Source organism: Stenella coeruleoalba (assembly GCF_951394435.1).
Source record: "Stenella coeruleoalba genome assembly, chromosome: 8".
NCBI lineage: Eukaryota > Metazoa > Chordata > Mammalia > Artiodactyla > Delphinidae > Stenella > Stenella coeruleoalba.
This window is the reverse complement of record NC_137154.1, coordinates 86,696,715-86,720,411: the sequence shown is the minus strand read 5'-3', so window position 1 is coordinate 86,720,411 and position 23,697 is coordinate 86,696,715. Positions and strand designations below refer to the sequence as shown.

General features: G+C 35.8%; 1 protein-coding gene across 4 annotated transcripts in view; it reads left to right on the top strand.

The window, feature by feature from the left end:
- The window catches only part of ARHGAP20 (Rho GTPase activating protein 20), a 153,204-nt gene that overhangs the window by 110,554 nt on the left and 18,953 nt on the right, over positions 1-23,697 (top strand). For 3 of the 4 annotated variants that reach the window (XM_079928583.1, XM_079928584.1, XM_079928582.1), the window contains exons 5-9: positions 1,973-2,014; positions 2,917-3,001; positions 6,049-6,126; positions 10,824-10,890; positions 13,242-13,430. In XM_079928583.1, the coding sequence (XP_079784709.1) occupies positions 1,973-2,014; positions 2,917-3,001; positions 6,049-6,126; positions 10,824-10,890; positions 13,242-13,430 (461 nt within the window). The remainder of the gene's footprint in view (positions 1-1,972; positions 2,015-2,916; positions 3,002-6,048; positions 6,127-10,823; positions 10,891-13,241; positions 13,431-23,697) is intronic. The other variant, XM_079928585.1, reaches the window with a different exon arrangement.

Here is a 23,697-nt window from a genome sequence, read left to right as displayed (position 1 = left end):
CCTTGCCACTTGTGGGCTGCAGGTATCTTAGCTGATGTAAAAACCTTGGTACCTAGGAACAAGCCTCCCCACTTGCTCCTTATAACCATTTCCTCTGGGGACTTTCTGTTTCTTTAGGCACCTCAACTAAATGACATATGGTTCCCAGCTAACTCTTAGGGGTAACAGACCCTATCTCCTCCCAAGTTAGAGGGAATCTTTCCAATCTGTCTTACCCTTTTTCTTTCTCTAAGATATGTGGCTTTCTTCTCTCCTGGCTCTTATCATAGGTGTTTATTAAACTCAGAGCTAACCTTGATTTTGGAGTACTTCCATTTTTAGTTCTGTAAAAATGCCTGAGATGAATAATTACCAAGGAAAGAGAAGTCCTGGATTCTTGCATAGAGCAGGAGATAGGGAAAATACAAGAAGATTACCAAATCAATGTCAATGAATTAACCTGATGCACTTCATAATTTGCTTATTTTAAAGTAATTGTACGCTACATATTCAAACAATGGAACACTATACAGCAATGAGAATGAACAAGCTAAAACCACATGCAGTAATATGGATGTCTCACAAATATAATGTTGAATGAAAGAAGCCAGATACAAAATAGTACATACTATATGGTTACATTTATATAAAGTATCCAAACAAACAAAACTATTCTATTTTGTTAGAAGTCAGTATAGTGGGAACTAGTGCCTGAAAAGGAACACAGGGAGACCTTCCATGGTGGTTTTCTGTTTCATAATCTGTGTGCTAGTCACATGGGTGTGTTCAATTTGTGAAAATTGTTCGAACAGTACATTTAAGCATTGTACAGTTTGTGTCTTACAAGTCAATTAAAAGTTCAAAAAATACTAAGTGTTTAAAGGGGTAATTTTCTTTAGTTGCTTTGAAAAATGTTTTAAGGTCTAAAGAAAACTCATCTATTTTTCAACACAGATTTTTGCTAAATAAGTGTAATATTTGACATAAATGAACCTAAAAAATCTTCTGTTTATGAAAGGAGAAGACATCAAAGATTGTAAGGAGTTGTGAAAGATGAAAATTTGTCAGTGGCAGAAGAGATATAATGCACTTTCTGATTACCAATTCTGGGAAATTGCTTATGGAGAAAATTGCTAGGCTACAAAGAAACAAATTACAGATATTTGTTAAGTATATTTTTCTGGAACAAGAAAATAACTAGGGTTTCCAACTTCTTTGAGAAGATTAGAAACATGATTTTGAAAGCTAATGAGCAATAAGGCCATATAGAAATAAACTTTATTTTTAACTTTAAGAATTAAATGCAGCAGTGACTTCAGCAGTAAAATTAATAATTAATAGTTATTTAGTTGTTAATGAATTGATCTTAATTAGAGGATTATAGTAATTAAGAATAAGTTCTATGAACTCATTGGCTAAATTATAGTTCTGCCATATGTATAGAGAAATAAGTGTTTCTTTTCCTGACAACCAACTGGTTTCTGGGCCAAGATATTTCCATCGATGTGCCAGATTTCTCCTTAACCTCTTTAATCTCAGATGAAGCATATTTTCTATTTGCATGGCACTTAAAACTACAAAAACACTCTGAGATAATTAGCCCAGTTTTACAGATGTGGAAATCAAAGCTTAGCGATTTGCCCATGATGATATATCTTGCATATATTTTTGAAACAAGGTGTTTGGATTCCAAATCAAGTACTCTTTCCACTATCAGGATACCACTTGTAAAAGAGCCATAAAGTAAGAAAGTGGGTCTGTCTTGGATCTGTCCAAGAGGTTTTAATAAAACTATGCTTAACTGTGTAGTTCTGCCTAATGGGCATTTTCACTTCAGGGTTCTTCAGAACACAGTCATGCCAGGGTTGCAGTTGTGTGCACCCACATCAATAACAACAGGTTGTTGATATTTCGTTTGGACTGACAATCTTAATTTGTTAGAAATAAGTATTTTATGTGGTTTAATTTTGTCTCCCATTTTCTTTGATTGTAGTTCTCCAGAACAGAAGGACAGATGGCTCTCTCTCCTTCAGAGGTATTTTTTCCAGTATATATATATAAATCTTTAAGTTGTAGCTGAATGAATTAAATTTTTCTCTGCAGGGATGTGCCCCAAACTATCCCCCTTTGCCTTAGTAGAAATTGTTCATTTGCCTCAAAATAAACTGTTTAGACTGTACACTAGCAACTACTTACTGTAAATAATGTTCTGTTATTACGTGTATTTCTTTCTTACTAGGAAGGAGAACACTGAGGTCTGGTTAGATCATTCTAGACAGAAATTAGTCAGTAATCTCTCCCATCTCTTTCGGTGTCTCCAACCTACCATGTGGAGCTAACAGTTTCCTCAAAGCATGTATTAAGTTTCCATACATGGAGGTTTTCTGCTGAGGACCTCAAAATTCAATTATTTTCCCTACCTTTGAGCATTAAGACTAAAATGGTCAATTGAGATTCATCTCTTATTCCCATAGTCCTTCCCTGCTCTCCCTTCCCAAGCATGGAGACGACCAAGATATATACTGCACTGGAGAGCTCAATGAGAAATAAAAGGCCATTGTTTCGGTTTGGTCTAGTAAAGTATTATGTATGCTCCTGTACTTATCACTAAGTTTCTGGGACTGTCCAGAGAAGGTAGGGAAGCTTTGAGGATAAAACACCATCCAGAGGTGCCTTAACCTGACTGTACTTCTCAAGCCTCAGTTGAAATGGATCTCCTCTTCTTTTTTGTGCCCATGCCTAATGTCCTGAGAATCTTTTAAAATTCTCTTCCAACCCATAATGTAATCTGACTTTGCTGAGTCTCTCCATCTGTCTTTTTAAAAATAGCATATAAGTATATTGAAAATATTAGCAAAATAGATTGATTTAAAAATAAGCCATTGGCAAAATCCATCTGACTCAGTGTTGTTTTGGGTTGTTGTTGCATTTGATTAGATACATCAATCTAGAGAAAGAGAAGGACTACCCGAAGAGCATTCCCCTCAAAATCTTCGCCAAGGACATTGGGAATTGTGCCTATGTAAGTGTTTCTAAGCCAGAAAATTAAATTCCAAGTCCCTGCATAAGGCAGAACACCGTGGAAAAAAAGAGAGACAGGCAGGCAGACAGACAGTCTGTGTATGTGCTGTGGAAGGTAGGCATTTAGAAACACCATTATGAGAAAGTGCATTTCCTGGGGTATCTGTGTATCTTTGTTCATATGAAAAGTAACCCTAGAGAAAATGAAGCAAGAGAAATTCATATTAATTACAGTATTTAACATTTACACTTGGAAAGAATATTGCCTGTCAGATGTCTCTTTCCTCCCTCTGGCATTAATGTTTCTCTGGATCCTTTCAGTAGCAGCTGCAGAGGCTTGTAGTAAAGACATTTCCACAAGGAGATATTTCCTATTAGTATTAAGCAAGTTTTTCCAACTTGTCACTTCTTAAGTAGAGAGTGGGTTTTGGAAAGTTCTTCATTCTTTGAGTTTTTAAGTATTGAATTCCTCAGGTTAATAAATGGATGAGCTGGGAAAGATAACATTTTTAATGGATCAGCATATTCTACCTCATGGTTTTTATCATTTTGGTCAATAAAAATTAAGTTTGTTTAGCACTAGTTATTGTGCGGAATTTTATGGCTGAAATATCATGCCAAGATGTTATTAATGATACACAAAATGGAAATGAATATTTTTATGATACTGTGGTTTGCCACACTTCATAGCAGCCCTAGATCACACAGGATAGTTTTGTGTGTGGAAAAATATGTAGTACAAAACAGTTATGTTTTGGGCAAAAGTCATACAAATGTTCTGACATGAGTGCTAGATGTCATTGCCTGAGGGAAATGCTCAAATGTGTATGCTATGAGACTACAGACATCTTCTGTAGCAAAGTAAAGAGGAAAAAAGCACCACTGTTTTTCTGCCAGCTTTGATTCAGTTGTTATGGCAGTTGGTTACATTCAGGATTTTCATGGAAAAACCCTTGAATTTTTTCCAACACTTTCAGTGTATGGGAAGTGTGTGCTTGAGAAAGGACTGGTTTTGGAAAAGAAGATGAGATTTGGTTGAATTGGGTGCTCTGTTTTATCACTAGTACCCTGGTTAAAGTCCATGATGATATGACACACTGTCCTTTGCTCTCTGAAGTTGTTTTGTGGCAAGAGTCTCCTTTCAGGGAGCCCTGCTTGCAGAGTGATTCCCCCCAAATAGCAGTGCATGTATGAGAAGCATTATTTATCCTTGGCCTCTGATTATGCACAACCTGTTAGTGAATTCTGCTAATATGGGAAAACAAATAGCCACATTCTCAGTTTTGTCTCTTTATTTTATTTGTTTACTAGGCAAAGAACACTTATCTGCTAAAATTCATTTGTTTTGTCTACCCGAGAGACATGCAGGAAAAAAAAACACATCCTATAATTATTATTTTGAACATATATACCTAATATTAAGAAAAATCATTATCTTAGAAACCAGGTACATTGGGAGTGATTATTAGTATCACAGGATAGATCCTTCACTTTACAAAAGACTTTATAGAGTGTGTCTTTAAATTAAATGAAAGGGTTTTCAGACTCAAAAGAAAAAAGCAGAAGCCTTTCGTTGTATTCTATCTCAACTTAAAGCCCAGTATGTAAAACATCTCTGCCATTCTGGTAGAAGACAAACACTGAGCCTTCCCTGTTCATTTCTGAGATACTTTTGCTTAATCCTTGGAGCTATAAGGAACACCATTTGAAATCAGTTAACAAACTTGAGGCAATTTGTCATGTTAAGTAGTAGGCTTACAGAGAATAAATACTGTAATGGAGAGATAAGTGATGCGTTATCAGTAGATTTCACTTAGCTTTATTTTTAGATCATTTTGTTTCCATTTATGTTACTTATTTGTGCCATTTAAGCCTTATCAGGGACACAGCACTAATTGCTTATTTATCCAATAATTATACTATGTAAAATCTACCCTATGTGCATAGTAAATATTTCTTTTTTTAATTTTTATTTTATATTGGAGTATAGTTGATTAACAATGTTGTGTTAGTTTCAGATGTACAGCAAAGTGATTCAGTTACACAGTACATATACATGTATCTATACTTTTTCAAATTCTTTTCTCGTTCAGGTTATTACAGAGTATTGAACAGAGTTCCTTGTGCTATACAGTAGGTCCTTGTTGGTTATCTATTTTAAATAGAGCAGTGTGTACATGTCAATCCTAAACTCCTAATATTTCTTTTTTGATAGCATAGCATTGTCTTATATTTAAATAATGTCTATTTAGAGTTCAGTGAACTCTATAGATATCTCGGAATCTCGTTAATTCCATTTCTCTTTCTTGTGAACTCTTTATTTTTAGATAATAATTTCTCAATGTGGTTTAGCATTTAGCATAGGGCTATTATAGATACCCTATTCAGTGGCAGAGTTGGTAACAGAATTGAGCTTTCTAAAATTTTCAATTTGTTTGCTAGGCCCATTGGTTTTAAGGCCTCTAAAGATTTCAACAACGAAAATCTCAGCAGCCACAGTGCCTGACGTACAGAAAGTGCTCAATAAATAGTGGGGTTTTTTTAAAGATGTCTTTTGTAACCATTTCTTACTCTGATTTTACCTGAACTGACTTTACCATACAAAGAAATGAAAACCCACACTGTGAAAACAGTACTCAGAAAGAAATAGAAAGTAATCTAATGCTCTCCCTTTTTTACTGCACAATGCTTAATGGAAATAGTCATGGACATGATGCAGAGGACCAACCTCACTGATTATTTTTGTTTGATTGGGAGGGTGGTCCTGTCTCTCTGAAATATATTTGTTCTTTTTATTTCTGGCTTAAGTTCTTATATTTTTGAGTCATATATTCTTTATTTTAAGAGGAAGAGTTGTTTTATTAAAAGGCATAATATGGAATGAAAGTAAATTATCAAGAGTTTGTGTTCTACTTAAGTTGTGCTTTACTCTGTCAACACTTGAAATCAGGATTTGCCTGTGGATAATCACTTGACAATAATTATTTGTTCACCTGTTTTAAAATTCTTTATTTATAGCTATATTTCTTATTTCTTTTTTTTCCACAGTCTAAAACTATAACAGTAACGAATTCAGATACAGCAAATGAAGTTATCAACATGTCACTGCCAATGCTAGGGATAACTGTAAGTTACTCTGCTAGATATTAATTAAAAACAAACTTTGATACTTTGATTCTTATAAATATTATCCCTTCCATCATAAGACAGCTGATTATTAGAGATACCAGTCATATTTTGTCCCCAGAAATGTAGAAAATAAGGACAGTAGTTTTTTATTCTTTTTGAGGGTTTTGTTTTGTTTTGTTTTGTTTGTTTGTTGGCTTCTCGCGTTGCGGAGCACAGGCTCTGGACGCGCAGGCTCAGCGGCCATGGCTCACGGGCGTAGCCGCTCCACGGCATGTGGGATCTTCCCGGACCGGGGCACGAACCCGTGTCCCCTGCATCGGCAGGCGGACTCTCAACCACTGCGCTACCAGGGAAGCCCTGTTTTGTTTTGTTTTTAATTGAAGTGTAGTTGAATTACAACATTGTTGGGTTGGCCAAAAAGTGTGTTTGGTTTTTTTAAGTAACATCGTATGGTAAAACCCAAACTAACTTTTTGGCCAACCTAATAGTTTCAGGTGTACAACATAGTGATTTGATGTTTTTATAGATTATACTGCATATAAAGTTACTATAAAATATTGGCTATGGGGCTTCCCTGGTGACGCAGTGGTTGAGGGTCCGCCTGCCGATGCAGGGGACACGGGTTCGTGCCCCGGTCCGGGAAGATCCCACATGCCGCGGAGCGGCTGGGCCTGTGAGCCATGGCCGCTGGGCCTGCATGGCCGGAGCCCGTACTCCGCAACGGGAGAAGCCACAACAGTGAGAGGCCCGCGTACCGCCAAAAAATATATATATATATAGGCTATATTCCCTGTGCTGTACATTACATCCATGTATCTTATTTATTTTATACCTAGTAGTTTATACCTCATAATCCCCTTCACCTATCTTGCCCTTCCTCCTACCCTACAACTCATTGGTAACACTAGTTCTCTGTATGTCTGTTTCTGTTTTGTTATATCTGTTTGTTTGTTTTATTTTTTAGAATCTACATATAAATGAATATATACAGTATTTGTCTTTCTCTAATCTATCCATGTTGTTGCAAATGACAGAATTTTCATTCTTATTTATGGCTGAGTAGTATTCCACTACACACACACACACACACACACACACACAAATACACACACACACCACATATTCTTCATCCATTTATCTGTTGACCGACACTTGGGTTGCTTCAATATCTTGGATATTATAAATAATGCCACTGTGAACATTGGGGTGTGTGTGTCTTTTCAAATTAGTGTTTTTGTTTTCTTTGGATATATTCCCAGGAGTGGAATGGCTGGATCTTATGGTAATTCTATTTTTAGTTTTTTGAGGAACCTCCATACTATTTTGCACAGGGGCTGTACCAATTTACATTCTCACCAACAGTGTACAAAGGTTCCCTTTTATCTACATTCTTGAAAATATTTGTTACTTGTGGTTGTTTTGATGATAGCCATTCTTAAAGGTGTGAGGTAATATCTCATTGTTTTGATTTGCATTTCTCTGATAATTAGCGATGTTGAGCACCTTTTCATGTGCCTATTAGCTAGCCATCTATAAGTCATCTTTGGAAAAATATCTATCCATGTCTTCCGCCATTTTGGGATTGGATTGTTTGTTTTTTTGATATTGAGTTGTATGAGCTGTTTAAACATTTTGAATATTAACCCCTTGTCGGTCATATCATTTGCAAATATCTTCTCCCATTCTGTAGGTTGTCTTCTTGTTTTGTCAGTGATCTCCTTTGCTATGTAAAATCTTTTACTTTAATTAGGTCTCATTTCTTTATTTTTGCTTTTATTTGATTTGCCTTGGAAGATAGATGCAAAAAAAATATTGTTACTGTTTATGTCAAAAAGTGTTCTATAAAGATGTTAAATAAAAAAAAAGTGTTCTGCCTGTGTTCTCTTCTAGGAGTTTTATGGTTTCCAGTCTTAACATTTAGGCCTTTAATCCATTTTGACTTTATTTTTGTACATGGTAGGGGAAATATTCTAATTTCAGTTTTTATGTGCAGCTGTCTGGTTTTCCCAATACCACTATTGAAGAGACTTTATTTTCTCCATTGTATATTTTTTCCTACTTTGTTGTAGATTAATTGACCATATTCATGTGGGTTTACTTCTGGGTTCTCTATTCTGTTACATTGTGTCTGTTTTTGTGCCAGTATCATACTGTTTTGATTACTGTAGCTTTGTAGTATCATTTGAAGCTAGGGAGCATGATACCTCCAGCTTTGTTCTTTCTTCTCAAGAATGCTTTGGCTATTTGGGGTCTTTCATGGTTCCATACAAATTTTAGGATAATTTGTTCTAGTTCTGTGAAAAATGTCATGGGTATTTTGATAGGGATTGTATTAAATGTCAGTTGCTTTAGGTAGTATGGACATTTTAACAATATTAATCCTTCCAGTCAGTGAACATGAGTTATCTTTCCATTTATTTGCCTTATGTTTGGTTTCTTTTATCAATGTTTTATAATTTTCAGAGTACAGGTCTTTTGCCTAGGACAGTAAAGTCTTAATATTAGCTTAATATTGAGTGCTCTTCTTCCACTCCCATTTTATAACCTGTGTGAACTGAAAAGCATAATAAGATTAGACTATAATTTTAGAGAGATAATAATATGCATTTTAATTTTATATGCTATGCATATACAGTTAGGGAGTTTTTTGGCATAAAATTCTTCTTTCAACCTCCTTCCCCCCTTCTCACTTGTCACTATATGACTATTCTTTCCCTATCTCCTCTCCTGGTTCTTCCTCCTTTCCTAATTATTCACTTATCCCAAGAGTCAATCAGTCTTAGGATGATGAATTCTGAAGGATCTGCTCTACAATAGAATTTTTACATAAAGAACATATAGCTAATAACCATATTCACTAGCTGCAGGTCCAGAGGATAAGGTAGATGGTACCTCCTATTGAATCTGTAAATTTAAAAGTAAGCTTTGAATTAGATCATGGATTTAAAGATTTTTAGTATGGACACCTCATTTTCCCCAGTTTTGCTTTTAGCTTCTGCTTCTTTCTGTTTCATGGGGCAATGATGAGTTTTCGAAATTTTATTAATAGGGAAGATTGGAATGTTTGAGGATGAGGTAGGGAAAAAGGATCAGAAAGTTCTCATGTCCTCCCTACCAGTATATAAAAACCACACAGTAGGTACTTGTATTAAAGGGAATGACTTTCAGAAGGATGGAACTAAAGGAAGAACTTGAACAACACCATTTCTTGAGTGAAATTCTCTTTAAGTATGAAAACATGGTGTTACTAAGATGTGACATAACATATATGTAAGATATGCCATAGTCTTAACTGTATTTCAGATTGCTTTTACACATTGCTATTATAAGCCCTAAGAACTCAGGGCAACCACAATTTAGAATAATAGATCTGATTTATTTTAGTGAAATTTAATAATATATTTAAGATGTAAATAAATATATATGCACTGAATAAAGCAGGCACCTCTGCATTGATTTCTAAGCTTATATAATTATACATTGGAAGAGAATGAGTAGTTTAAGGGAAGGAAGAGAGATTAATTAATGACATGACTCATTTTCTTATTTATGCTTTCCTTTTGGATAAAGTGATCAATCTCATCATACCACAAATATTTCTGCTCAATATAGTTAGGAATTGAGGCTGTTTGGTTGTACTGTTCTAAGGGATTATTAAGGTGTTTTCAGACACTACCAAAAAAAAAATGATCATTGTTAGATTGCTCTTCCTGTTTGCAATACAAATTTTCTGACTAGGGGATAGTGAAGGAAGTGACAGAGTAGGGGAGGGTATTGGGAGGGGTAATCTCCTAGCCAGGACCCTCCATTATAAGGTCAGGGTCCTGATTTTTAATCAGAAGATAAAGGGAAGAATATTAAATATTATCAGTCTGTTGTAATTTCATTTAAAACATTTTTGCTTTATCTTCTAGAGGATACAGCAAAGTCTGTATAATTTAGTATTATTTCTTTCAAGTGGGAGTTTCAGTATTGCTGGGTTGTAGTTCTGCTAGTGAACAGTTTCATTGTTCCCCATAACTGGGCCTATTCTCTAGACAGAATTCTTGTCCTTTCTGTCCCTAGGCCTGGACTTGCCCAAAATAAAGCCAGTGTGGATTGTGCCAGCTACCTGTCTCCTCTCCTCAAAGCCCGTTGGTCATTCTTCTTCCGCTCAGAAGCAGCTAAGCTAATAATCAGCCTTTGAGACTTTACTTTTTCATCACAGACACAGCAGTGTAGTGGCTTTCTGGATAACAAGGTTGTCTTCGCAGGGACATGTTGGAGATTAAGTCCAATATTCTCTGAGAAGTTTAGAGATAGCAGAAGGCAGGACTCTGAAGAAGATAGATTTACCTTTTAGAAAACCAGGAAGTTTCTGCTTACTTGTAAAAAGGCATATATATGATTTCATATTCTGTGGGCTACCCATAATAGTGAGGGCCTGATTCTATTGCAGTTCATGGATCCCTAGTCATCCCTAGGGAAAAAGAGCAGGGTTCCTTAGTCCTCTGTTGGGGATTAGAGAGGGAGAGATGGTTTGTAGGAATCAGCACTGCCATCTTCAAAGGCCATATCCACCCCCATGAACCTGAAAAGCATTTATATTGTCTCTGTTCTTTCTTTTTTGCAAAACATAAAATTGCCAAAAAAATAAGTATCCTCATTCATTTACCAAATGTGAAAGAATTATTGTTAATTCTTTTATCTCCAAGGGCTCTGAGAGAGAGTACCAGTTATGGGTCAATTCTGGCAAAGAAGAGGCACCATACCCACTTATTGGTAAGTTTCTATGAAAATATAAGATAGGATTGATTGTGTTTTAATTATAATTCTAAATGTCTCAGAGAATTGGTCATATGGTCCTAAATTTCAATACTATTAAATATTAATCTTCTATAATATTCATATATTAATTTAATAAATATCAAATATTTCCTGTGTGCCAGACAAATAATATCTCTTCATTCAAGAAGCTAATGGTATAGTTGGGAAGAGAAATGTAAATTTTATTCTTTTTTTTTCACTTTACAGAAGCACTATCTTGTCAACCTTTTTAATTTTTTTTCCAAAATAAAGCAATATGTATTGGTATTCCTTTTTCCCTATATATTTATTTTTCATATTTAGTTTTTGAATTCCCTGTTCCCTTTCCTACCTACTACTTGTCTCTATGGAAGACTATCTATAATCCAATCATGCCTCAATCTATCAATATCAGTGAGTATTTAACACCTGCCCTGTGCCCAGCACTTTCCTAGCCATCATAAAGACAATGAAATTAAACCATTTAGATTCTTAGTCATCACTGACTAACTTAGCAATAACTACTACTTTACTAACTACTTTGCTACTTCTGTAGCCAAATTTTCCAGCATTTGTTTTGAAGAATTATTGGTAAATAGGTTACATCTTCACCTTATTTAAATCATTTAGCTAAAAAATATTCTTGATCAGTGAGGCCCTTCAGTGTGGTTAACAGAAATAAGCCAATTACAATAAGGGACAGTATCTGTAGGAGATCTTGAGATGATGACATTGATGATTGATGGTGATGATGATGATTTCTGTTAATAATTTTTAAATGCTTACTATCCTGCCAGAATTGGGCAAAGCATATCATATGAGTTATCTCATGGAATCCTTTCATTTACCTGTGAGATCACTACTGTGTAATTCAGGTTTCAAATAATCTGAATAATCTAAAACCAAACTGTTCTATGAAATGTATATTCTCAGACTGAAAGTAAAGCAAGTCATTGTGCACATGGCTGGGGACAAAATTCACTGCATTTCCAGTTTCTTAATGTTGTCATTTTTGTAAAAGTCAATGAGCAACAATTAAAGCTGTGTTTAAAAACCGAATGAGTACATAAAATAATTGTTTTAATAAAATATATTAATTTAATTAAAACTATATAGATGGTAACTCTCAGACTTAAACAGCTTCAAGCTCTTTTCTAACTCTCACTAAAAAAATACATGGGACACGGGACATGATTGTTACTTAGCAACAATTCTCCATTGCATATTTTAACATGCCTTGTAAACTTCAGTTGTAGATTAGCTATTGGCTATTTTGATAAATTGATTTTGCTTTATTGCTGTCGTAGAAGTCCTTTTTTTGCCTTAATCCCTGAAAGTTGCTGTAGTACTTGATGTTAATGGAACATTGACATTGTATGCCTATGCCAGATGGAAAGGAAATGGAAGAGTTCACTGAATTACATTCAGTGATAAATCAGGAATAGAAGAGAATTTACCCTCTTTAAAATGTAAACTAAGTCTATGGCATAATGGTACGTGAGGATTAATTTAAAAAATAGAATTACTTAAGAGTACTAAAGAGCAAAACATCATGTTGCAGTCAGATGTCCAGGTTTTAGTTTTTCTAGTTTGAAAATTCCTTTTTGAATCTTGTCTCTTTTTCTGATACCCTGCAGTCTTCCTTCTAATTATTGCTTATGAATAACAACCTCAGAGGACAGTAGTGGGAGGGAAGCGTAAATCAAACAAACCAGTCCTAATGAGTCTTGAGTAACTCTAATTATATAACTAGTAAACAGTATAAAATGTCTTTTTCAGAAAGATATCTTGTGTTGAATAATAGTAATAATAGTGATGCTTGAAATATGTAGTTTTCTGCCCTTATTATTTAAATAATATTAACTACTAATGTTTACTTATTTGAGCCTTATAATGCTGTGTGATAGGTAGGGTAAATATTTTAAATCAGAGGTCAAGGATTGGCTGAAGATTTGCAGATATAGTTAGTGTCAAAGGAGAAACTAGAATACCTTTAAATACTCTCAGATGTGAACATAGGAAAAGTCAACATTATGCAACTTAAAGACAATCTGTGCATTCCCAAACAAGATATTCTTTAAAGATTTTTTTTCCTCTTTGATTTTTTTTTCTCCCCTCTCCAAAAAAAAAGAGACTACTCTGGTTGGGCTGCTGCATTATGCACTGGTCTCCAACTGTAAGAGTGTGCATGGTGATCATTAAGTCAAAAAAAGGATTCTTTATACCAAAAGTCCCAGGAGCAAATTGCAGTACATTCCAGTATGTAGCACACACGCTCTTGGTGTCAGTCAGCCTAAAGTCTATGTTTAGATTTTTTCTCTGTGTAGGGCATGAATATCCCTATGGAATTAAAATGAGCCATCTTCGAGACACTACACTCCTGACGCAGGGATCAAAGGATTCCCCCACACCTTCCAACTTCCAAGAGCCCTTCCTCATGGAACAGCTGCCCCGAGAGATGCAATGCCAGTTCATCCTGAAGCCCAGCCGCCTGGCTGTGGCCCAGCAGCTGAGTGGTGAGTTTTCTCCTCTCTCATAGAGCCTTTTTTTAGCAAAACTTTTCATTCCTGAAAGCAAAGTTTTCAAAGTTCTTTGCCTTTGTACAGACAAAGACCCAAACTTCCAGCCAGATGAAGTATTTTTTCTTTTGAATTTGCTAAGTGTTTTGAAAGGAAAGATGGAGTTTTAGAAGATGGTTTTATAAATCAGCAGTAGGAGTGACTGACTTATAATCAGCAGTTACTGACTGCAGTAGAGTCTGTTCCTTCTTTCTTCACTATTCTTTCCCCTTTAACCTATGCCCACTGCAGAGTCAAAGGCACCAGGCAGTGCTGCAGGTGCTTCAATGATTTCTTTGTACTGTAATACATTGCATTGTGTGTTCCCCCTAAATGGTCACATTGTAAAAAGGAGGCTGTCAGTGATGGGTGTCAGGAGACTGATGCCCTACCTGAATCCTGGTACTGGTAAGTATGTTAAGATTAAGACGATTTCCACAGAAATCTCTCCTTTGTCTACTAATCTATTCTGATCCCTGTGAATGTAACCATCCCTTACCCACACCATAATAAAGACTCCAGAATGATAAAAGTGATATTCAACATAGGAGGACCATCATTAATTACCCTAACCCGTTTGAGCTTTATGCCCTCAGTCTGAGAATAGATTGTGTAGAAAATAGAAGAAAATATATCACACCAAAAAGTGTGAGTGGGGTAGTAGAAAATTGATGCTGAATTTTTGTAGCTGCTTATGTCAATTTGAACAAACTGGGGGACCCACTGAACAGTGGCCATTGTTTTATACTCATCGCCCCACACATGCATGTCCAACCCTGTCACTTTCTGTTGATGACCTAGCCTCACACTTTGTCCTTTATTGAAGTCATTGATCAAGACTCCCTAATCTTGCTAACACCAGCTATAAAAACTTATCTTACATTTGCACTAGTCCTCCTCTCTCCTATAGTGGTAAATTGAGGTTTTGAACCCTAAGGCTATTTACTCACATCTTTGGACCATTCGGGAGGGGTATTATAGAGATGTTATAGTTTTCCATCCACTAAAATGTGAGGCAGAGAGTTTGGTCTATTTTGTTTACTGCTATATTCCCAGCACCTGGAACAGTGTCTGAATATATATAAAAAAGCATCCAATAAATATTTGTTGAATTAATTTATTAATAGGTCTGTTGTTAGTATTCATTAAAGATATAAAGGGAATGTTGCCTTTATAATTAAGCTAAGGAGAATAATATTTTACTCTTCTACCTTTATACTCCTGTTTTTCAAAATTGTTTCTCTGGGTCCCTTGTCAATAAAATAAAATAAATGTATTTTAATTAATTGGACCAAAATAATCAGAGATCAAAAATCCTAAGGGTTTTACCCAATTTTGTCAATGACCTGCTTATTAAATTGTAGGCATCCTCTACATATTAATCCTCTGTTTTTCCCTGTTAAAAGTTAAGATAGTAATGGTTGCAGCTGTAAGATGATTCATGATAAATGGGATCAGGGATGGAGTAACTATAGACCAATGGTGACAACCTACCTGTGTAGCTAAAAAATTAACAGATGAAGCAGTTTTGTATTTTTTTAATACAGGGGATTTTGGTGAACAACTGCTTTGGAAACCACTGACTTAGATCAGGGATCAACAGACTTTCTCTGTAAGGGACCAGGTAGTAAAATTTGCAAGTCAGCAGACAAAATTGAGGCTATTACCTAGGTACTTACATAACGAGAGAAAACAAATTTCCACAAATTTTTCACCGATGATGTTCAATATGTAGTAGTAATTGAGTACCGTTTTATGTAATACAGATATACTAATGAGAAGAATTGAATTCTTTTTCGGAAATAACATTTTGCTTAATTGGGGTTCAAAATTAGTATTCCTATGATAATAATTGAATGCAAAATGTTCTGATCTGTAATGAGATTTTATATATTTCATGATCTTTGAAAATGTCTTTTCACACAGATAGGTACTGCCAAATACTAATATATCATTCTACAAGCATATAATTTTAATTGAGCATATTCCTCTCTTTGGAGGCATTTGTAGAATTTTGTTAGATTCCTCCTTTGATATTTACCTTTTGGCATGTCGTTTCATTGCAAATTAATCACTTCCAATTGAAGGTTAGGTGGAAGTTAAAGGATTTTGGAATATGGAAATTTCTTTTTGCACAGTTCAGTTGCACAAATGATTTTGAAACATAGAAAATTCCTTTCACTTGCATTAAGGTTGGTAAATACTGCTGGAACTGTAGTTTGAGCCCAGGAAATACATCTGCTATAAGTTTTTATGGAAATGGAGATCTCGCTTCTTGTTTTAACTTTAGACAGGAGGAGAAGGGTAAAAGTAGCTTGACATTACTTGTCCATTAAATGTCTTAAATGTCAGATTAGTGTTTTTGTTTTCTTCAGATAATTACCCAGAAATGGAAATGCTGCATCCTATGGTTGTACTATTTTTAGTTTTTTGAGGAACCTCCATACTGTTTTCCATAGTGGCTGCACCAAATTACATTCCCATCAACAGTGCACATGAGGTTTCCCTTTCTCCACATCTTCACCAACACTTGTCATTTTTTGTCATTTTGATAATAGCCATTCTAACAGGTGTGAGTTGATATCTCATTGTGGTTTTGATTTGCATTTCCCTAATGATTAGTGATGTTGAGAATCTTTTCAAATGCCTATTGGCCATCTGCATTTCCTCTTTGGAAAAATGTCTTTTCAGGTCCTCTGCCCATTTTTTTAATCAGGTTGTTTGGTTTTTGGCTATTGAGTTGTATGAGTTCTTTATATATTTTGGATGTTAACCCCTTATCAGATACATGATTTGCAAATATTTTCCCCCATTCAGTAAATTGATTTTCTATTTTGTTGATGGGTTCCTTTGCTATGCAGGGGCTTTTTAGTTTGATGTAGTCTTTTGTTTATTTTTGCTTTTGTTGCCTTTGTTTTTGGTGTAAAATCCAAAAAATCATTGCCAAGACCAGTGGCAAGTAGCTTACTCTCATGTTTCCTTCTAGGAGTTTTATAATTTCAGTTCTTACATTCAAGTCTTGATCCATTTTGAGTTAATTTTTTTGTATGTGTGGTCCAGTTACATGTTTTGCATGTTGCTGTCCAGTTTTCCCAATACCACTTATTGAAGAAACTATACTCTCCTCATTGTATGTTCTTGGCTCCTTTGTCATAAATTAATTGACCATAAGTGCATGTGTTTATTTCTGGGCTCTCTATTTCTGTTCCATTGATCTGTGTATCTGCTTATATGCCAATATCATACTGTTTTGATCACTATAGCTTTATAATATAGTTTGAAATTAGGAAGCATGATGCCTCCAGCTTTGTTCTTCCTTCTCAAGATCACTTTGTCTGTTTGGGGTCTTTTGTTCTTCTATACAAATTTTAGAATTGTTCTATTACTGTGAAAACTGCCATTGGAATTTTGATAGGGATTGCACTGAGTCTGTCGACTGCTTTGGATAGTATGGAGATCTTAACAATATTAATTCTCCCAATCCATGAGCATGGAATGTCTTTCCATTTATTTGTGTCTTCTTCAATTTCTTTCATCAGTGCCTTATAGTTTTCAGTGAACAGGTCTTTCAGCTTCTTGGTTAAATTTATTCCTAGGTATTTTATTCTTTTTGGTGTAATTATAAATGGGCTTATTTTCTTAAATTCTCTTTCTGATAGTTTGTTATCAGTGTATAGAAACACAACAGATATCTATATATTGATCTTATATCTTGCAAATTGACTGAATTCATTTAGCAGTTCTAAAAGTTTTTTTGGTGACGTCTTTAGAGTTTTCTGTATATAGTATTATGTCATCTGCAAATAGTGACAGTTTTACTTTTTCCTTTCCAATTTGGATACATTTTATTTCTTTTTCTTGCCTACTTGTTTTGGCTAGGACTTCCAATACTATGTTGAATAAAAATGGTGAGAGTGGGCATCCTTGTCTTGTTTCTGATCTTAGAGGAAAAGCTTTTGACTTTTCACCATTGAGTATGATGTTAGCTGTCATATATGACCTTTATTATGTTGGGTTACATTTCCTCTATTCCCACTGTCTTGAGAGTTTTTAATCATAAATGAATGTTGAATTTTGTTAAGTGTTTTCTTTATCTATTGAAATGATCATATGATTTTTATCTTCTTTTTTGTCATTGCAGTGTATCATGTTGATTGATTTGCAGAATATGAACCATCCTTGTATCTCTAGAATAAATCCAACTTGATCATGACATATGATTCTTTTAATGTATTGTTGAATTCAGTTTGATGATGTTCTGTTGAGAATTTTTGCCTATATGTTCATCAGAGATACTGGCCTATAATTTTCTTTTCTTGTGGTTTCCTTGTCTGGTTTGGTATCAGAGTAATGCTGACCTTGTAAAATGACTTTGGAATCTGTTTTTTGGAAGACTTCGAGAAGCATTGGTATTAATTCTTCTTTGAATGTTTGGTAGAATTTACCAGTGAAGCTGTCAGGTCCTGGACTTTTGTTTATAGGGAGTTTATAAATTACTGATTCAGTCTCCCTATCAATAATCAATCTGTTCAGATTTTCTGTGGCTTCATATTCAGTCTTGGAAGTTTGTATGTTTCTAAGAATTTATCCATTTCTTCTAGGTTGTCCAATTTGTTGGCATATAATTGTTCGTAGTAGTCTCTTATGATCCTGTATATTTCTGTGGTATCAGTTGTAACATCTCTTTTATTTCTGATTTTATTTATTTTAGCTCTTTCTTATTGAGTCTGGCTAAAGGTTTATCAATTTTGTTCATTTTTTCAAAGAACCAGCTCTTAGTTTCATTGATCTCTTCTACTGTCTTTTAGTCTCTATTTCATTTACTGGTGCTCTAATATTTGTTATTTCCTTCCTTCTAGTAACTTTGGCTTAGTTTATTCTTTTAGTTCCTTGAGATGTAAAGTTAAGTTGTGTACTTGAGTTTTTTTGTTTCTTGAAGTAGGCATTTATTGATATGAACTTCTCTCTTAGAACTTCTGCTGCATCCATAAGTTTTGTATATAATATTTTCATTTGTCTCAAGGTATTTTTCTATTTCACTTTTGATTCTTTCATTGACCCATAGGTTGTTAACGGTAGCATGTTGTTTAATCTCCACATATTTGTGAATATTCCAGTTTTCTCGTGTAATTGATTTCTAGTTTCATACCATTGTGGTTAGAAGAAATGTTTGATATGATTTCAGCCTTCTTAAATTTGTTAAGACTTGTTTTGTGGCCTAACATATGATCTATCCTGGAGAATGTTCCATGTGCATTTGAGAAAAATGTATGTTCTATTGCTTTTGGATGGAATGTTTTGCATGTGTGTATGTATACCTTAAGTTCATCTGATTTAACTTGTCATTTAAGGCCGATGTTTTCTTACTGTTTTCTGTCTGAATGATCTATCCATTTATGTAAATGGGTTATCAAAGTCCCCTACTATTATTTATTGCTGTTTATTTCTACCTTTAGGTCTGTTAACATTTGCTTTATATGTTTAGGTGCTCCTACATTGGGTGCATAAATATTTTCAAATGTTATATCCTGTTGTTGGATTGACATCATTATGTAATACCCTTCTTTGTCTGTTATTACAGTCTTTGTTTTAAAGTTTATTTTGTCTGATATACATATAGCTACTCCAGCTTTCTTTTGGTTTCCATTTTCATGAAATATCTTTTCCCATCCTTTCATTTTCAGTCTGTGAATGTTCTTAGGTCTGAAGTGAGTCTCTTGTAGGCAGCATGTAGATGAGTTGTGTTTTTTTATCCTTTCAGTCCCTCTTTGTCTTTTGATTGGCGAAATTACTCCACTTATATTTAAAGTAATTATTGATAGATATGTTATTGCCATTTCTGTTGTTTTCTGGCTGTTTTGTGGTTCCTCTGTTCACTTCTTCTCCTCTTGCTTTCTTCCTTTGTGGTTTGATAACTTTAGTGATATGCTTAGTTTCCTTTGTTATTCTCTTTTGTGTATCTACTTTAGGTTTTTGCTTGTTGGTTACCATGAGGCTTACATGTAACAACTTATATTTGTAACATTATTTTTATGTTGATACCAACTTAAGTTTGAACACATTGTAAAGCTCTACATATTTATTCTCCCCCCTCAACATTTTGTTTCCTGATGTCACATTTTACATCTTTTTATCTTGTCTACCCTTACTTAAATATTGTAGTTACAGTTATTTTTTTTACTATTTCTGTCTTTTAACCTTCATATTAGCTTTATAAGTAATTAATTCACTACCTTTACCATATATTTATCTTTACCAGTGAGATTTATACTTTTATATATTATTAATTAGCACCCTTTCTTTTCAGCTTAAAAAAGTGCCTTTAACTTCTCTTATAAGGCCGGTTTAGTGGTGATGAACTCCTTTAGCTTTTGCTGGTCTGGAAACCTCTATCTCTCCTTCAATTCTGAATGATAACTTTGCTAGATAGAGTATTCTTGGTTGGAAATTTTTGTCTTTCAGCACTTGGAATATATTGTGCCATTTCCTTCTGACCTTTAACATTTCTGCTGAAAAATCTGCTGATAGTCTAATGGGGTTTCCCTTATACGTAATAAGTTGTTTTTCTCTTGTAGCTTTTAAGATTCTCTCCTTGTCTTTACCTTTTGACATTTTAATTATAATGTGTCTTAGTATAGATCTCTGGGTTCATCTATTTCGAACTGTCTGGGCTTCCTAGATCTGAATTTCTGTTTCCCCAAGTTAGAACACTTTTCAGCCATTATTTCTTCAAGTAAGTTTTCTTCCCCTTTCTCTTTTTTCTTTTACTGGGACCCCTATAATGTGATGTTTAATACATTTGATGTTGTCCCATTTAAGCTATCTTCACTTTTTTTCATTCTTTTTGCTTTTCTGATTGGGTGAGTTTCTTTGCCCTGTCTCAGGTTCACTGATCATTTCCTCTGCCTCATCAATCTGTTGTTGACCCCTCCCCCTGGGTATTTTTCAATTCAGGTATTCTTTAGTTCTGTGACTTCTGTTTGGAACTTTCTTATATTTTCTGTCTCTGTTGAAGTTCTCACTGTGTTCATCCATTCTTCTCCCAAGTTCAGTGAGCATTTTTATGACCATTGCTGGAAATTTTTATCAGGTAAATTACTTATCTCCACTTCGTTAACTTTTTTCCTGAGCTTTTATCTTGTTCTTTCATTTAGAACATATTTCTCTATTTCTTCATTTTGCTTGATTCTATATTGGTTTCTATGCATTACATGAAACAACCACCTCTTCCAGTCTTGAACCATTGTCCTTGTGTAAGAGATGAACCTTTTCATTCAACCCTGCCCTAGCTCTTGGTTTTCTCTCAACCCTTTGTAATTGTCCAAGCAGCCTATTTTATTTTTAATAGCTCCCAGTAGTTGAGGATGTACCAAGATTAGTCAGTGTCCCAAAGGGGAGAGAGCTCAGTCAGTACCTTTTATTCAGGCTGATTGGAAACCAGGTCCTCAGGCAGCAGCTTTTCAAGAATGAAAATATATGCAGTCCTCTAGGACTGCAAGCATAAGCATGCTGGCCCCCAGAGCCAAGCCATCTGGAGGTGTCCCCTGGCAGCAGTCACAAAAATTGGGACTCCAAGTGGGTGTATAAACTCCTTTCTGGGAGATACCACTGTTCTGTAGTCATGCATAGGGGAGTGAAAAGATGGTGTCCCCTGGGTACCTTCTTTGAGAGCACCTCCATAACCTCTAGGTGTGTGCCAAACCTGAAGCCTGCCCCCAGGGCTGAAGTTCCTGGATGAGCAAATTGGCCACTTTTACAAAAAGACTGGGGGTGTGTTTCAGTCTGCTGTCTGTGCAGTATCCTAGGGATGGTAGTCTTCTAAGAACTGTCTCTATAATTGTTACAGTCCTGTGGGACCCAGGAATGCAAGCCCCCCTGGTCAGGTGATCAAGGGGCATTCCCTGGGTGACAGCTGCAAAAACTGTGTCACCAAATGTAAAAACCAGTGCACCAGAGGTGTGTAGAGCCTCCCCTCCAGGAGATAGAGACACTCTGGAGCACAGCGGAGGGAAAGCACAAAAATGGTGCCCACTAGCTGAAGCGGGGCAGAGGGGGAGTACAAAGGTGGCATCCACTGAAAAAAGGAAAAGAAGAGAAAGAAAAAGAGGACGGGAGGAAAAGGAAAGAAAGAAGAAAAAGTAAAAGATGACACCCACCAGAAAGGGGGGGAAAAAGATGGTGCCTGCAGGCTTTAGCAGTACAGAGGAGAGTAGGAAGATAGTGTCCACCAGCCTCTGCCCTGAGGAGTATCCCAGCAGACCCCTGCCCCTTAGACCAATGCTTTAAAATTAGTAAATGAAACTCTTTCACATGAAGTCTGGGTGCTTTTCAAAGGGCTGCTTGTGGACTGAGCTCTGGGGTGGGTGAGCCTGGGCGTAAGTCCTTTAAGAACCCTCCCTCAGGGTTTCGCTGGTGGCGCAGTGGTTAAGAATCCACCTGCCAGTGCAGGGGACACAGGTTCAAGCCCTAGACCAGGAAGATCCCACATGCCACGGAGCAACTAAGCCCATGCACCACAACTACTGAGCCTGTGCTCTAGAGCCCACGCGCCACAACTACTGAGCCCGTGCACCTAGAGCCCATGCTCCGCAACAAGAGAAGCCACTGCAGTGAGAAGCCCGTGCACAGCAGTAGCCCCCACTCTCCACAGCTAGAGAAAAGCCTGCACACAGCAACAAAGACCTAGTGCAGCCAAAAATAAAATAAATTTTAAAAATTTAAAAAAAGGAACCCTCCCTCAGTTCCACAAAGCCCCACATGTCTCATGGCATGAGACATGTTGGTCTTCAAAGTGAGATGTTTTGGGAGCTCATCCCTCAGATGCCAGATCTTAAAAGTTGGGGTGACCTATGTGGGGTATGAACCCTTCACTCCTTCTGGGGAAGCTCTGGGTTTTGAGTTTCTTCCTGACTATGGGCCATTGCACGAGGGGTGGGGTTTATGGTGAGATAGTGTCTCAGCCTTTTCTACCCACTTGGATGTAGTTTCCTTCTCATTTGCCCAATGTAACAGGATGTAGTTTCCTTCTCATTTGCCCAATGTAACAGGGTCTCTCCGCCAGTTTTGAGGGGTTATTCAGAGGAAATTGTTCCATATATAGCTGTAGATACAGTGTATCCATGGAAGGAGGTGAGTTCAAGATCTTCCTACATCACCATCTTGCTAAAATTTCTAATTAAGGGGTTTTTGTTGTGGTTATTTATTACTCTTTAATAATCTATAAGCACAAACTTTTAAGAATTACAATTTTTAATATTCAGTTCCATAATTTAAGCATGAAGAAACTCTAGCTTGAATCTTGCCAGAATTGTTTAGGAAAGCTGGATGTACATGAATCTCATTTGCTCTGCATTTACATCATCCTAATCTTTTTTATAACAATTGCATGTTTTTTCATCAGCCTTTGACATTTAGAAAGTAAGAGCTATGCATTAAAACCTCTGCAAGAAAGTAAACTTTAATGAAATTTTTTTTCTCTCAGTCCCAAAGGGAACATGAACTCTAAAATTGACTGTTGTATATAATAAAAGGCATGGCTGCAGCTGAAAGCATTTATAATAAAGTACAGAACTCAATTTCTACTTTATCCTCTGTCTACATTCATCAGATAGCTGGGTATATAACTTTATGATAGAGCATTCTTCCTAAGAAGTGTGTGAAAGCTAAAAAAATCAAATAAATCTGGTTTTGAAATAGTGAAACCAGATTAAATGTGAGGAAACCAGACTGAGTACAACTACTCAACATATATAAAGATACATATTAAACAAACATTTGCACAGATTGACATTGCTGGCCTACAGGAACCCCCTTCTGGGTTTAAGAATAAGGTTCAGTTTCCTTTTCTGTTTTTTAAAATGGTGGAGATTGGGAGTGTCAGGGCAGAAAGGAAGTGCTTTAGTTAAGCAGAGTCTGGTATTCCTTCCTGTCTGCATACTTCCTGAAGGCTGTTACACAGATGGAGAAAGGGTGTGGGGAGGAGGTCCTCTTTGTGGAGAGGAGATTGGTGTCTTAGCAGCTTTAATCAAGATTGCTATGACCTATACGCCCTGAGCAAAGTAGCACTTTTCATACACTATCCTATTTAATCCTCTCAATAAGGCTTTGAGGTGTAGATAATGTTCTCATTTTAAAATTGAAGAAAAAGGGTAAGTAACGTGCACAAATTAGTGTTTGAGCCAGGAGTCTAAGTGGGCTCCTGACTCCAGAACCAAAGACCTTTACA